Source organism: Pithys albifrons, chromosome 3 (genome assembly GCF_047495875.1).
Source record: "Pithys albifrons albifrons isolate INPA30051 chromosome 3, PitAlb_v1, whole genome shotgun sequence".
Classification (NCBI taxonomy): domain Eukaryota; kingdom Metazoa; phylum Chordata; class Aves; order Passeriformes; family Thamnophilidae; genus Pithys; species Pithys albifrons.
In genome coordinates this window covers 88471618-88487272 of record NC_092460.1, presented here as the reverse complement: position 1 = coordinate 88487272, position 15655 = coordinate 88471618, and the positions used below count along the sequence as shown (strand labels likewise).

General features: G+C 39.2%; 1 protein-coding gene across 6 annotated transcripts in view; it reads right to left on the bottom strand.

Annotated features, from left to right (window-relative positions):
- ATXN7L1 (ataxin 7 like 1) overlaps positions 1-15655 on the bottom strand; it is a 114098-nt gene that overhangs the window by 6520 nt on the left and 91923 nt on the right. For all 6 annotated transcript variants that reach the window (XM_071552641.1, XM_071552640.1, XM_071552642.1 and 3 more), the window contains 5 exons: positions 12627-12709; positions 11515-11771; positions 9366-9558; positions 7011-7132; positions 3472-4423 (listed from right to left, as the gene is read on the bottom strand). In XM_071552641.1, coding sequence (XP_071408742.1) covers positions 3472-4423; positions 7011-7132; positions 9366-9558; positions 11515-11771; positions 12627-12709 — 1607 coding nt within the window. The remainder of the gene's footprint in view (positions 1-3471; positions 4424-7010; positions 7133-9365; positions 9559-11514; positions 11772-12626; positions 12710-15655) is intronic.

Sequence of the window (15655 nt, the reverse complement as noted above, 5' to 3'; positions counted from 1 at the left end):
TAGTTATAATAATGCAATATTCAACTGCATATTTCAGTGTTTGAGAGATTACAGCGCTCTGCAAAAGCAGCCTGTCTTAGGTTTTTTTATAATGACCCATAAACATTGTGTAGATATTTCAGCTGCAATACAAAAAGGGAGACAGCTGTTGAGTCAGAGGAGTAGTTCCTCGGGGGTTAGAAGGCTGATAAAAATTAACCATGGACACCTGTCTGCAAATGGCAGATGACTGGAGTGTGAACAGTTATTCACAAGGTCACTGCAGTCCAAGTAATGTCAGCTTAAATCATTTGATGGAGAGGTAGCAAGGACCTGTCTCCTGAACAGTGAGAAGGGCAGTACCAGTTTCTGACTGACTCGGTGGGGCTGTGGCATGGGCTGGCAGGGCTGTCACAGCAGCACCTTCTCCTCCCTCCCACAGCATCGTTTGCTACTTTGCCATCCCACATGCAGAATGAAAGGTGGCCTCTGTCTCCCTCCCTACATCTGCCCTTTCTCACACAGTGACTGTATAAGAAAGTGTTCTCTGTCCACATGCTATCCACAAGAAATGCTGTAGTTTTTCTTTACAGCCAGTTCTGAAGGCACATCCAGGGTGCACAAACATTAAAAGGGTTGGCCTCTGCCCATCCTGTTGCCTCTCTTCAGCTTGTTGTTTTCTCTGCCTCAGCTATTCTCTAGGGAATAATACTCTTTAATACACAAGCCTTGACTAAAGATACACAACCTTGTACCTTTCCTAGCCCTTCAGAACATCATGAACACGTGCAAATCTTTCTTCTGTACGTACACCTTTACAACACTCATAAACGCCTTCATAATAAATACATGCCCACCTTTTAAATGGACAGTCACTAGGGAATCGACGTGCTGAGATATGAGAATCGTGAGAGGGAATTTTGTGCCTCTTTGGGCTTTCATTCCCTCCGTGCTCCTTGGACTAACAGACTGAGTCCCCAGATCAGACCAAGCAGCAGCAGAGCTTTGCAGGACCATGTTCAGCCCCAGGCACCATCCTGGCTGCGCTCCGGGACAGGGGGGCTGTTCACACAGGCTGAACAGCTACAGCACTCCGTGAAAATAAAGATTCCAGTAAGTCTTGGGATGATGGGAACACCATTTCAAGAGGATTGGTGTGAGGCCAAATCTCAAATACTTTTTTTTTCTCCTCTCTTTTAAAAATAATACACACTTCAAAAGCTCATGGTTAACACTTCCAGTTACTATCTTCCAGTTCAGAGTTGAATAAAATCAGAAAAAACTATACCTTAGCCTATCACCCATCCCTTGTTGTTCTTTTTGTGTTCCTAGTCACTTTTATTTGCACCATTACAACAGGGAACAGGAAGAAGATTTTAATAGTATCATTTTTTTGGGTGGGATTTTTTTGGATTGCATTTCTAGAACACATCCAGTCAAACATAACAGTTTAAAAGGAATTTAAGCATCATATTCTGCTGAGCTTTAATATTCACATGTAGAGTACATAATATAATTTGACCCATATGCTTAAGTGGGTACAAATTCCATTTATTCTGTATTGCATACAATATCCTTGTCACAAAGACAATTAGCTGCCAGCCAGACTTCTGCAATACAATGAACTCCACTTTATCTCCTATTTTTGATTACTACTCTAGATCCAAAACCCAACAGAATGAGGAAAGTGTGACCAACTTTTACATACATACATATATATGCATGTATACATATATATGTATGTATGCACCTGTATAGTATATATGAAAAATTATGTTTAAATATTGGTATATTGTTACACTCATTACAAATATTTCACCTCTTATGTAAGGAAAAAATATTAGTCAGAATTACATTTTTACAAATATTCAGTAACGACTTCTGATTGATTCTTTGTGGTTTATTTACTTCTATTACTGTGCAACATGATGAAATACATCACAAATTGGAATAGGAATGACCCCCAGGAACAGATTTCATCCCTGGGAGAGTCAGAATCTGAACTCAGAACCTCCTGCATGCAGCTGTAAGACTTCCTCAGACTGCAGGAGCTACAGAGACAGTCTGTGTCCTGTGAAAAGATGATACAATCCATTTCCTACTACCTATGTTTGTGGCAAAATAACAATTTGTACTTCCTTCTTCTTCCTATTTGACACCATATTCCTCAAGGCAATTTAACTTTTTTGGGCACACACATATTTCAAAAATCAGGTAAGTGACTGAATGAAGAATTTACAGTATCCTATGCTGACCTCAGTTACTTAAAGACCAACTCTGATTGCAGGACATATTTAAGAGGCTTTTCATAGAAAGACAATGCCACTACCCATTTTAAAAAGCCAAATAAGTCATCTCTGTTGCACCTCTGCTGGAAGTAGGAAAAAGAAAATACACCTGCTGCTAGGCCGTTCTTTGAGACCTTCATTCTGTCTGCTATATCAGTTTTAAGATTCATTTATTCCTTTCTTCCACTCACATTTCTGCCTGCTATTACTCATGGATTGCCTTGCCCTTATTGTCTCCTTTTCCAAATTCTATTTTATGCACGATATCCTAAGGAAATGACAGTTTCACAAACAAAAACCCCCAAACTTCCTAAGCTACCTTCTCTGGGTTCTCTGAGGTATTGTATTTTCTATGGCTTTGTCTTCCAGATGCCAGGGCCAGGCATTGTTCCTGTGCACTGCACAGCACCGGACATGGTCGCAGAATGAAACAGTAGATCACTATAAGGATTTTATTGGCAGTTTTCGCACCAAATTTTACTTCACATATACTTTTGTCCTTGCATGGCACCACTGAAAGAAAGGCCAAAGCTCTGTTGCTAATCTCAGTGAGGTGTGTGTGACTTTATCTGTTGCACTGACTTCAATATTCTGAACATATGGACACTAAAAAACATAATTAAATGTCCACTAAGCTCATCTGGTTAAGATCTTAATTTCTTAATTTCTCCAGTTTTGAACAGGCAACAGCATCTGAGGTCAGGTGCCTCAGACTCTCCCCAGGAGAAAGGTAGATGTGTTTCACAGAAGAGAAATAAGAAGACTTGCATAACATTAAGAAATGAATTGCCAACAAGTTTGGGAAAAGAAACAAACAGAAATTCTGACTTTCATCTTCCTGTTTTAATGACACAATTTATTTCAGAGAGATGAGAATTAAGAAAAAAATTATTTTCTAAAAATGATTCATTCTGGACATTCAATTTTACTTCCAGAGATACAAATGGTTACTTTATTAATTGAATAAAAAATTTCATAAAAATATTTTGAGAAAGTATATATATATATATAATTTTTTAAACTCTCAAAACATCTTTCTATGACTGGTACAAAACAAATACAAATACGTTTCTGTATTAACCTAGAAAGTAAGTTGGGTGATGAAGACCAATCTGAAGCAAACAGTACTTTCATTTCAGAATGCACAAAATATTTCAAGAAGTCAGACATGATCTGCAAAAAAATAACTGGAAGAGTCCCTTACCTGCCGAGAGATGGAGCTGCTTGTAGGGTCTGGCACCGCAGAAATAAGGTTGGCAGTGCTCTTTCTATGAACACTATTCATACCAGGCATTTTAGTGATTTTACAGGCTTTGCTACTAGAACTAGAGTTTTTACGTTTTTTTCCTTCTGATTTGTCAAAAGAAAGGGGTAGAGAAGACACTGCATTATGTGCTCCCAGGGAGTGGTCCCCTGAGTGGTGCACGAGAGAAGATACAGACAGGTTAGAAGAGTCAATACTGCTCACTACCATGCTCATGTGTTTCACTGAGTCTGCTGAACTACTGGATAATGAAGTCCGTCCTGAGGGCTCCGATTTGGCACTGAGTGGGCTTGTTCCGTTATTGGTATTGTGCACAGACACACTGTTGTAGGAGGATGTAGCCTGATAGGAGTTCAATGTGGAACTGGGGTTCAGGACACAGTTCTTTTTGTGGGACCCTGAAAATGAAGATGAGGAAGATGTTTGCAAAGATAATGAGGATGATGACGACGACGATGACGACGACTGCGGCTTTTTCTTTTTGTTACTTGAAGACTCATCACTGCGAGATGACAGGTCTTTCACTTTTGAGGATTTGCTGGTTTTTGTTTTGGATGGCTTGTGGGATGGGGAAGGGATGACTGCTGGCACTGGTGACACAGCTGAGGGCGCCTTGAAGGTGGAGTCCATGATGCTTAGGCTTGCAGCCACGTGAGGGAAAGCTGTAGTGTGTGACACAATGGAATTCGTCTCTGCCGTTGTCACAAAGGCTGCATTGGATAACATGGCTGATGTCATGATGTAAGAAGAAGTGATTCTTGAACTGATGGGTGTTGAAGGAATATACACCGCACTGGGGTTGCTGAAAGGCTGTAAGACTGAGGCTGGAAAGGGAGTGGAGACATGTGCTGCTGGAGAAGGCATGGGACTGTCTGCTGCAGGAGGGATTTTCCTAAACAGAAAAGAAAAAAAAAGATATTTAGATACATAAAAAGTTCCATCCAAACAATGCAGACAGGAAACCATTTTTATGAAGGATGAAATTATTCAAAAAGGTAACCTGAGTTCATTCTGATTTTGATTCCTATTCTACCAATTACATATAGTACCTAAGTGCACAGTATTACAATTTAATCACTTTGTTACAAATTTAATTTCCTTTTTCCCTCTTCTATTTTACCAAACAATTAAAAAACGCAAATTAAATGCCTGATGGTAGCACCTACAAACATCTTAGTCACTGTATTTCATTAATTGTGTATGTTTTGTTTGAAAGTTCAAGTTGTGGATCAGGTTCAATACCAATCCAACCACAGGTTAGATTTGATCAAAACAGTAAATGAGCTACTCTGGGGGGTTGTGGAGCACTTAATCACTGAGCTTAAAGATAAAAGCTCATTCCTTTTTAAATGCAGTGCTATTCCCAACAGCTCATTTGAGAGCTGGTTAGATGGGATTAAATAGGGAAGTTATTGATTAATTTTCACTGATATTGAAAAATTGACAAAATATTAAACAATGCTTGATAAACTTTATAAATAGTTGAATATTCTTCTGAGAATAAAATCTGCTACTATTACTTGTTAAATTAGTAGAATGTATTCAAATTCCTTTCCATTCAGCCACCATCTTCTATTATTTTATCTAGTGCAGTGTTATGAAAGAACAAAACCTTCATAATGTCTCTTGGAAAATTATCATGTAAGCTTTTCCCATTATTTAGGCTAAAATTTAATTCATAGTTTAATCCTATTTCTCTTTGTTAAGAAACAATACCTCACCATAAGTCTGCCCTTGTTATCCTCACTACTGACACCTTCTCAGTTTGTAAAGGTTTACTCTTGCCCTCAGAGAAGCACAATAAAAACAGCAGCACTGGGTGTGCTGTTTTATCATAAATCAGATCCTAATCACCACTGTTCCCTCCTGGTATTCCTCCTGTGGACACTGCTGGACAGAACACTGTTTAGGGCACAGTTACATAAGGGATTATTACACACAGTCCATGCCACCAGGAACAAGGTAGTCCCACTGGCTGCCACCTGATGTGCACACAGCCATTCCTCAAGTTATTGCTAACGAAGGGCCAACAATTCCTACCCATTTTTGGGAAGTACTTTGAAAACTAGGGATAAAAGTACTTTAATTATCCTTCTCAGAACACAGCCTTGCACTCCCAAACCTCCAGCCACAGCTGCAGAGCTGCACCAGCACCAGCTGTGAAGCACCAGCCCTGCGCACACCCCTGCTTGGGGAGCACAGGAAAGGGTCAGTCCAGAGGGATGAGCACAAGACAGGAATACAATGGGGGTTAAACACTGGCAACTTCCTGTGTTATACAGACAAGTCAGTACAGCTGGAATTCATTACGATATTAGAGATTACGTAAATAGCTAGAATTTGGGAAAACATTTACAACTGGATTTAGTGGGAGTAGGATGAGTGAGGCCTGTTTATCTTTAACATCGAATAACTACTACAGAGGTTATTTTTGTTTTCTGTGATAGTAGTGGCACTAGTGACACATTATCTCAGATGCCTGAGTATCTTTTCTCCTGACAAACAAAGCCAATAGATAACAAGTTTTAATCTTCCTATTAAAGGAAACAAAAACATTTTCATTTCTGGAAGGCGACAGACACGAGTTAACAGCCAAATTCCCACAGCAGAACAGAGGAGCCCCTTGCAGACTGACTCTCTAGTCTGTAAACAGACAAGAAATGGGGCCCTTTATGGCAAATCCAACCATTTCCAAAATATGTCTCCTAGCACAGTGGCACTGTTATCATCAAGTTACTCGGTTAGTCAGAGAAGTCAAGCTTTAGTGCTTAAAAATATATTTAAATAAAAATCAAACCTTGTTTATCTAATGGCTGGCATCCAATGAATATAACACAGTCCTGATAATAAACAGTGACACGAAACACTGCACTTTAGTGGCATTACATTGGAAGAAGAATGCATATTCTGCAGCAAAATACCCTCAAAAATCAATCCTATCTGCAGATGCCATGAGTTTTTAAATTTGTATTTAGAAGTGCAGTCTGTTTTAATGTATCTGTGTGGTCAAAGCCTATAGTGCTTGGAACCTGCATATGCCAAATAGAGGTGTTTCAACAGTGAGTAATAATCATAATTTTAAGATCCCAAAGACAGTAAGGGCACTATGGAGTTAAAAACCATCATATTCCATCCTAAACATAAAGAAATGTATATGAAGGTCCTTATCTCACAATGTATGAGTCATACAAAGCAAGGCCTGAATGGGTGATATGGGGGCATCACAAAGGTATACAAATCCAGGCAAAATCCAGATTCAGAGGGACTAAAAAAAGTCCTAAATCTGGCAGAAATTTACCCCAGAATAGGACATTGTTCTGTTAGGCTGCATATTCCCTAGCAGAAAAGAGAAGATTTGTACACATATTACTGCTGTGCCTTAATACAGAGATAATTTTACACAAGCTGCCTATGAAGTGCTTCATTTAAAAGTTCTAAAGAATTTAAACTACCCATCAAGTGTAAAAATTCCCACTTACTTCCACATCTGTGAGTTCAAGTGTTTTTCTACCATGGAGTTCAGTGCGAATCGAAAATGGTCCCATCTTCTGTCAAAGACATAGTACCCTCTTCCCATTAAGCGACTGCCATAGGAACAGAACTGAAAGGAAAAGTATTCCAATGTTGCTTATTAAAATGTGTTTCTACATTATAAAGGATTTATTGATAGATCAAGGAAAACCGTTGTAATTTGTATCATGCATCTAAAACATCTTTAAAAAGTAGTTTTCACCATCTGCAGCATAAATACTTTTTTCACAAATTACGAAATATGTGCATAATGCTTCAGCTCAGTGTAAAGGATATTTCAAACTTTGCTAATGAGTCACTGTCAGAGAAAATGTAACTGCTGAAGTACTTTTAAGGAGGCAATTCTGGTTAGTAATACTCTTACTCCCTCAAAAAGACAACTTACATTGTTCTGTGCATATTAAATCTCGTAACTGAGTAACAGCAATAAAATACAACTGAAAAGAAAAAAGGTGCAATAGGAACATCTTCAGTATGTATTTAATAAACAAGCCACTGACATTTTAGCAAAAAAGTAAATTATCATCCATGGCATCTGCACCACAACAGAACACACGATGCACTCTTCACAGTGCATGAAAATCATTTACAGGAATAATAAATATTTTGAGAATTCTGCAGAGCTCAGGAGAAACTTGCACTGCTTCCTCTGGAGAACTTCCTGTAAAGTCCAACTACACTGAAATGGTACAATCAGGAATCTGCCCTTGTTTCTGTTTAGTCTTAGTGATCTACATGATGTAGAGAACTGCTGCAACGGCTGTTTGTAGGAGAGAAACCTGTAATAAATCATCCTCAGAAAACAAGACAGCTCTCCATCACAGAACAGACCAAGGCACACAAATTCTGGCTGAGAGCAGAAGGACTGGTGTGGGAGAAAAGCATCCACTTAAAGCACTTTTCAGCCTAATGGACAGCAAGTGGTGACTGCAACTGTTCATCTTGAGTCGGTTTCATGACAAGGTTAAACAGGTTAATTAAAACCACCACCTGTGTTGATAAACTAGCCTCATGTCCCAATGAGCTGCCATTCACATCAGGTACCACTTAGAGGCAATTTAAGAAGTTACTGACTTCCCCTGCCACCCCATCAATTATTATGACCTAGCTGGGAGAGGACTTGGTAAGGGAAACGGTTCACTGCAATATGAAATTCAGCCATTTGGCATGAACTGTGCTGGAGGTGATTTACACCATCTTTTTGGATGTCACAATGATATGGACTGAGAACAATTACATTACCAGTAACTGCTTCAGGTGAGAGATGCTAAGATTTCAGAGAACAGAGGAGTCAGTGGGTTTGCCCTGACACAGAACTGGGACACTAAAGCACAATGGCTGTTGGCAGCCATGCCTCACTGACAAGGCCTGTACAAGAGCTGGCTGTGCTTGCATTATTTTTTAAATAATTCTGATTTTCTCTTTAGGAAAGAAATACAGAATTTCCTCTGACAGTCATTTAATGTTCAGGTCATACTTTTTCCTGGTGTTTCACAGTAACAAGTTCTCCTTTGCTCTAGGGAATATAAACAATGCTACAGTTATCACAGTGTTGTATTCAGCATATCAAATGGAAAACACATAAGTGTATTCCTTGGCTCAATTCTTATGAGATCCAACCCTTTAAAAGTTCAAGAGTTCTTCCACTGCATCTTTGTTTGTACAGTGTAAACAAATTCACACTGCAGAGATAATGCCACGAAGCAGCTCATGGTACTTACAATGAAATTTCTCATTACCACAGGAGAAACACAAAACCAACTACCAGAGAAACACATACTTAAGCCACCACCAGAGCCTTTCCATTTTATATGAATGAAGCAAGAGCTTCTAAGTCCACATACAATCACATAAATTATATTTAATGACCGCTTTCAACCACACTACAAAAATGAACTAGGCACTGTACTAGCCTTCTGCTGCCAACTGCAAGGTACAGTTTCAGAAGAACTGTGGTAACAAAGAGATTATCTGTTCATGTCACATTTAAAGCAACGTAAGTTTCCTCAGTATAGCAGAACTACACCCAAACTGTAGTCTACTGAGAGGACAATCTAAAGCTAAAACTTCTGATTTGTGCTGCCCATCTTGTTCTACAACCAATTTGTCATGTGTACTGACCAGTCTTCTCCTCCTACATTCTCTCATACATACAATTTTCTGTTAAATGTATTTGTTCTCTTTAGAACACTTTTCAGAATGTAAGGTCCTTATTTCTTACCTTTTTACTAAATTAGTTACTTTTTCTCCCCTCTCTCATTATATAAGAATAATGGCAAGGCATGCTAGAGACAGACACATACCCCAAGAGGTCTGGGATGGTGCCCAGAAAAATGACAGTCTAATTTCTCAGATTCTTCAACTCCATCCGCTTCTCCTTCATCACTGGACAATCTGCTTGTTATATCTCCTCCCATGGAAGGCAGTGGCAGTTCTGGTACGTACCCACTGTGGTTTGAAGAACTGTTGCTGTTTATGCTGTTTGCAGATGAAGGTCTAGAAGGAGAGAATATACATTTAAATCATCAGTGTTCAAAGGCTCTGCAAACCTACCTGCCAGCATCAAGCAACGAAGTAAATGGTACCAGAAATGATCATGTAAAGAAGGACAGAAGAAGACATTGAATCGCTGACATTTGGTCCTGTAAGAAATATATCATGGGGTTATCATCAAGTTAATGTTTGCAGAAGCACCTTTGTATTGCCTGAAGTTTTAAATTTGCCATGAAGTTGAGTTTCAGATGTTGAGAGAAGCAAAGTATATTTTAAATGCAAATAAAAATCAGATGTGTAAAATATTCTTACACTGCACCATTACTCTGCTACTTGATTCATTCCAAGGGTCCAGTAAGGAAGTTATATTTCATACCAAAAATTTACTGAAATTAGTGTACTAAATTTAATAAAAGTGTTTAGCTGACACCCTCTACAGATAGATTAGTGAGTGAATTAACTGGGAGAACCTCCCACAGCATGTAGGTTTTCTTCACCTATGTCTAAAATCCAACAAAACAAAGTAGGAATGCCTTTGTGCCACAGGACAGGATGGTGCCTTGCCTTTCAAAAGAGTTTGGAAACAAATTAGATTAGAATTGGGGATGGAAAAGGGTCTCAGTTACAGTCTGTACAACCAAGTATGTATGGAGACCTCTGAGGCTGGAGATGTTCACACTGGGCAAAATGTGCAGATCATCTTCTTCAGTCTCATGAATTCATGGCCTCAGGACACAGCAGTCACTAAGCCTGTGGACATCCCCTCTCCTGACCTGCACAGGGATTGCTCAGGGATGGCACCAGCTGGGAATGACTCAGCAGGGTCCAGCCAAGTCTCCCCAGTGAACGCTGAGAGCTGTGCCTCAGCAGAGCAGGGAGACTCGCTGAAGCCTTCCAGCAGCAGAGCCACAGGCTGGATGGTTCCCACAGACAGGTAGCAAGGCCGTCCCCTGGCACAGCTGCTGCCAAACCAGACAGGACGACCCAACAGAGGCACCCCAGCACAAGCAGAAGTGTAGGCTGCACAAATACAACGTATCATGGCTAAAAACCTCCTCCTCCTGTACCACTGTGTCTGCAATTTCTTCAGCTGACTCTCATGGAATTGCATTCCAGCTTTGCTACTTTGACTGTAACACCTACTAAAGCCATGTTTGCCTGTTTGTCTGTCTGCCTCTCTATGTAAGCGCTGTGTAAGGTCACTCCTTTTACAGGAATTAGGCAGATTCACACTGATTTATCTATGGGTACTCTTTCACTGACCTTTCACTCAAGTCCTGTAAGGCTCACCTTTGCCACTGCAATAAAATTTCATTAGGGCTTGGTGAACACAGAAAACATTTGAAATGGCTGTGTCTGTAAGACTTGAGAGAGCAAATACAAGAAATATCTCTCTGATATAGGGACTATCATAGTACAACAGCTCCAAAATGAACATCCAATCCTGACCAAGGCTTCTGCAAAGAAATGAATGATTAATCGATACAAATATGAACAAAACCAAATAGTCCAGCTCAATGCACTCCAGCCACAACTAGTACCAAAAGCTCCCCACAAATAAACAAAACACATGGGAAAGTTTTCAAGAGGATAATTAGAATTCAGCAAATCAAATACCTCATACTGTTCTTTGTAAAGGGATGCCTTCAGAACTTTTATTCCCAAATGTGCCAGAATGACTTGAATATAAACTTTCCTAATTATAACTGATCATTTTTGCCAAAGCTAGTCTGAGATTCTGAGCCAGAGATGGACACTACTCCTTACCTCATTATTCTCCATCAGACAGCAGGCTACCATGGGCAGATTTAGGATAATAAAAGTTAGCAAAAATTCTTACATTAGTATGTTTTATTGTGCAATAGCCTAAAGAAGTATCAAGTGATACTGTAAAAGCTGTATGAAAGACTAAGAAATTTCTTACAGCACCTTCAGAATGCAACATTCCAAACTGCTTACCTTGGAAGTACAGAATTTGGTGGTCTAGATTTTGCAGGAGATGTTACTTTAGATTCTTGCCCAGAGTTCACTGAGGATCCTGACAGAGAGTCTTGTGCTGGTGTGGGCTGGCTCTGATAGCTTTCCCTTGCAGATGGTGGATGCTCTTTGTCTTTTGCGACTTCTTTTTCCCTGGATCGAGCTTTGTGTTCAGCTAGAAGGATGTCAAACTGTTTTTTACGGCCTGGAACTGCTCGTCGATGATTAAGTGAATGAGTCTAAAAATAGGGTGGTTAAAAAGCATTTGTGTGTGCATGACATTATTTATGAGTCCTCTATACTTCTGATACACCACAACTCTAACAGATAAAATCTACTTCAAACAACTTTAGCCACAGTTATGGAAACAGAGCTGCTATTCCACATTATCTTTGCTGATTTATGAAGTCATTCTTAGGAAATGCCAACATTGAGGCTTAAATTACTTTTTGCAACCATTTTCATATAATAGACTATTGACTTACCTTTTCTAAGACAGAAAATAGAATTCCAGTAATTTTAAGATATTAAGAAATAACATCATTGTAGCTTTTAGCTTCCAATGAAAAACTGATTCTATTGGATTGAAAAATGTGAATACATCTTAGAGTGAATTTAACCGATCATCTCTACTGACAGGCAGCACATACAGATACAAATATTCATTATAAATGTCTTACATTGCTGCTAATTTTCCACGTGAGAGTTACTACTGTCACAAGGGCAGCCTCCAAGTAATTCATTATACAAAAATATGTTAATTTTTCTAAACTAAAAACTGACTACACTTCAACATTGTTGCACACATGAACTAAAAAGGAGCATTTAAAATAATACTTGTGCTTCTACATGAAACGTTAATGCTTTCTGCATAATAAAATGACAAGAAAAAAATATTTTTAGAAATATCAGTGGAATAATGCAGATGCTCTGATTCAAAGAAACAGAATTACTCAAAAGAATTACCTGAAGACAGCGTCTGAATACCATACCCATTGTCTGTAAAGACAGGAGCAGGTATGACCTCTCAAACTACTGTGGCAGGATTTAAACTATAACAAAGCATCTGATATTTTATCTTCTAAGAAAAATACCTTGCAGGTGAGCGATCTTGTGCAAGGTTTCTTTGTTTCAGGATCCAGTACTCCACAGTGTTTATTTGGGTCAAATTCTCTTTCTGTTTGATGGGGGAATGAGAAAGGAATAAAAATAGATTATTACAGAAATTTTAACCAGAGTAACTTCTAATTTTTGCCTGATAGAACTTTCTTCAATCAGGCTCAGCCTGAACCACTGATCCCTACCCCAGCACCCCATAATAGTGTGCATCACTCGTACAGGTGTGCATTCTTTGGTCCTTGCATGTTTTAAACTATTTAGAGCAGGATTTCATGGCAATAAGCTGCTTAGAGAGCTGTACTCAACCAGTGGCCCCACACAGGACCAAACCCAATCCCAATCCCTGTGACTTCCATTCCATCTCTAACCCACTGCCTCTGAGGCTGTAAAAGACAGCAAACCTCACTCCTGAGTCGGGCTAAGACACATTCGATGTCTCAAGTGCTTCGAACATTTCTCTGACATAAGCTCTGGAAAACAACCCATGGTGTCTCCAAAGTAAATGCAAGATTATAGATGGCATTTAAAAAACAAAATGTATCTACATCTGTATAAAAATAACGTGTCTGTTAGTTTCTATTCCCTAAGTGAAGGGAGGCATGGAGTTTTAAGTTTGCAGAGATTATGAAAACAAGGCATTTACTGGAGTTCCACTCATGATTAACATTAAAAATGCATTAATATTTAATATGCTGTATTTGCATATTTAATTTTCGTTAATATTTTAGTATTTATATACCACAGATAGCATCACCTCCCTTATGTTATGTTAATATAATTTTAGAATTTTCACTAAGAGTTGTAACAAAACTATGGACATACACTTTTCAGTTTAAGCCACCAAAACCCCTTACCACTCTCTTCATACACCTTGAGGAAATATGGTCTAATTGACAGACTGGTTTGCTTTTGTTTGATAGGGGAATATAAACTATTTGCCAAATCCTATTTTAACTATACAGTGGTGTTACATTCAGATATAATAAACATCCTGTACTCAAATACAGCACTTAATCAGAGGATCTAAAAATTCTCTATAAACGAACAAACGAGGGCTGAGAGACAGACAGTGATTCACAGCTGTGTTACAAGTTATGACAGCATCACAGCAAGTGGAACAGCTGGAAAAGTGAGGCCAAGCAGCCTGTGTGAGACAGCAACTGTCCTTCAGATACCACAGGTACCAACAGTTTTATGTATTCTGCTACATGGACTTAAAAGTGCTTATGCAAACACTGAACGGTTATTCGACTGACCAGTTAGCAGAGACAGACCAAAAAGTAGGCTTAGAAAAAACAGTGGGCACAGGTTTTTGGTGAAATCTCAGACAGACTGAAATATGTCACAAGTAATTGTAGTTTCTGCGGCAATAACAGCACACCAGAAAGAGAAAGGTAGCTGTGTATGAGTCAATATAATAAATATTTTTTCTACTTAATGGATGAAAACACATGTTTATGAACTAAAGCAATTAATTACTCCTGGAGTTTAAGATGCTCCTATCACAGATTACTGAATCACCCATCTAGAAACCTTCAATGCCAATGAAAAGAACAAACTAAAAAGACCATACAGACTAATGAACACGCCTTCAAATGAAAAATCCTGCAGGCAGTCATAAGGCTACGGAAAGTGTTCTGGGAGTCACAGAGCAAGAACTGGTTTGGACCAACAGGGGAACATATTTCAAAAATCCAAGGCTCTCCAGATTGCTACTTGTCAACAAGTGTCCCAACGAAGTAAGACTTGCAGGACTGATTATAGCAAAGCCAGTTATTAGGAAAACATATACACATACAATCAATATAAGGAACTATAGTCAGAAAAAGTGGAAGCCTGGTTTGGGCAATACAGTATATGAAGCTTATCACCTTCTTATCAATAATAAGATGCAGCTTCTGACTACTTCTGTATTAGGAAACGTGTGGTGTGACAACCCCCAGACTCCTGTGCACAGCTTGAGAAAGCTGTTTCTTTGGAATGGATTCCCCTTCTTCATGTTGAGTGGACAACATAAAGAGCATTTGTTATAAACCCACACAAAAAAAAGAGGAAGGGCCAAAACTGAACTGTCACAAACTCCTGTTTGCAACACAACCGTTATCCTTGGTGTTAGCTGGCCATCTGACTTCACCCCAAAGAGAAGAATGACTAAGGAAGATTTAGGAAAGAAATTAATTTTTCTGCAGTTTGCTACTGGAAAACACTGATCCACTTATGCTGGGCAGCTACAGACTGTCTTTTGTGGTTCCACAAGCCGTTTCCTCTCTCACCAAGGACAGTGCTCCTGGAAATGGGCAGGTTCACTCATTACCCAAACAACCACTGTCTCTCAGCAAAGAAAAAAGCAAACTTCAATCACAATCGGGGAAACGGTGTGAGAGAGAGTAGAGGTTGCTAAAAAGAAAAGGAAACAGATGTAAACTGGCCAAACTTATTAAGGAACTTCAAAAATTAACATCTGTACAGCTCCAGAGCAGTGGACTGAGGGAAACCTAAATCTCTGAGCCACTGCTTCATTCTTTGAACTTGAAAGGAATGAAATTATGGAATATCTAAAATAATCATCTCATTGACCTTCCAAGATCTTTTTCTCAGCCTTTGTATAATCCTGTATAATAATGGAGAGGGATCCATCATAGTGACACACAATCTACAGGCAATTCATCTCCAGTGCTCTCAGGACTTCTACCATTTGCATCATCACTGAATTATTGTGTTGCTGCATCAATACTCGAGGCAGTGGGAATAAGACTGAACAGATTGTAAATCTGATAATGACAGAGTAGCTGTAAAAAAATCTCAGTTCTGTGTATTTGTTAACCATATAAAAGCAAACACATGCCTTTTGGGGGGCTCGATCAGTCCTTAGGAAAAATTCCCACCAGTGAGATGTTCCCTAGCCTAGAAGATACTGCAAGTGAGAGCTCAGAACACAGAAGAGCAGAGGAGTCACCTCCATGGAAAAAGCCAGCAAGCTGAAGGAAGGCCCTACAGAACTGAT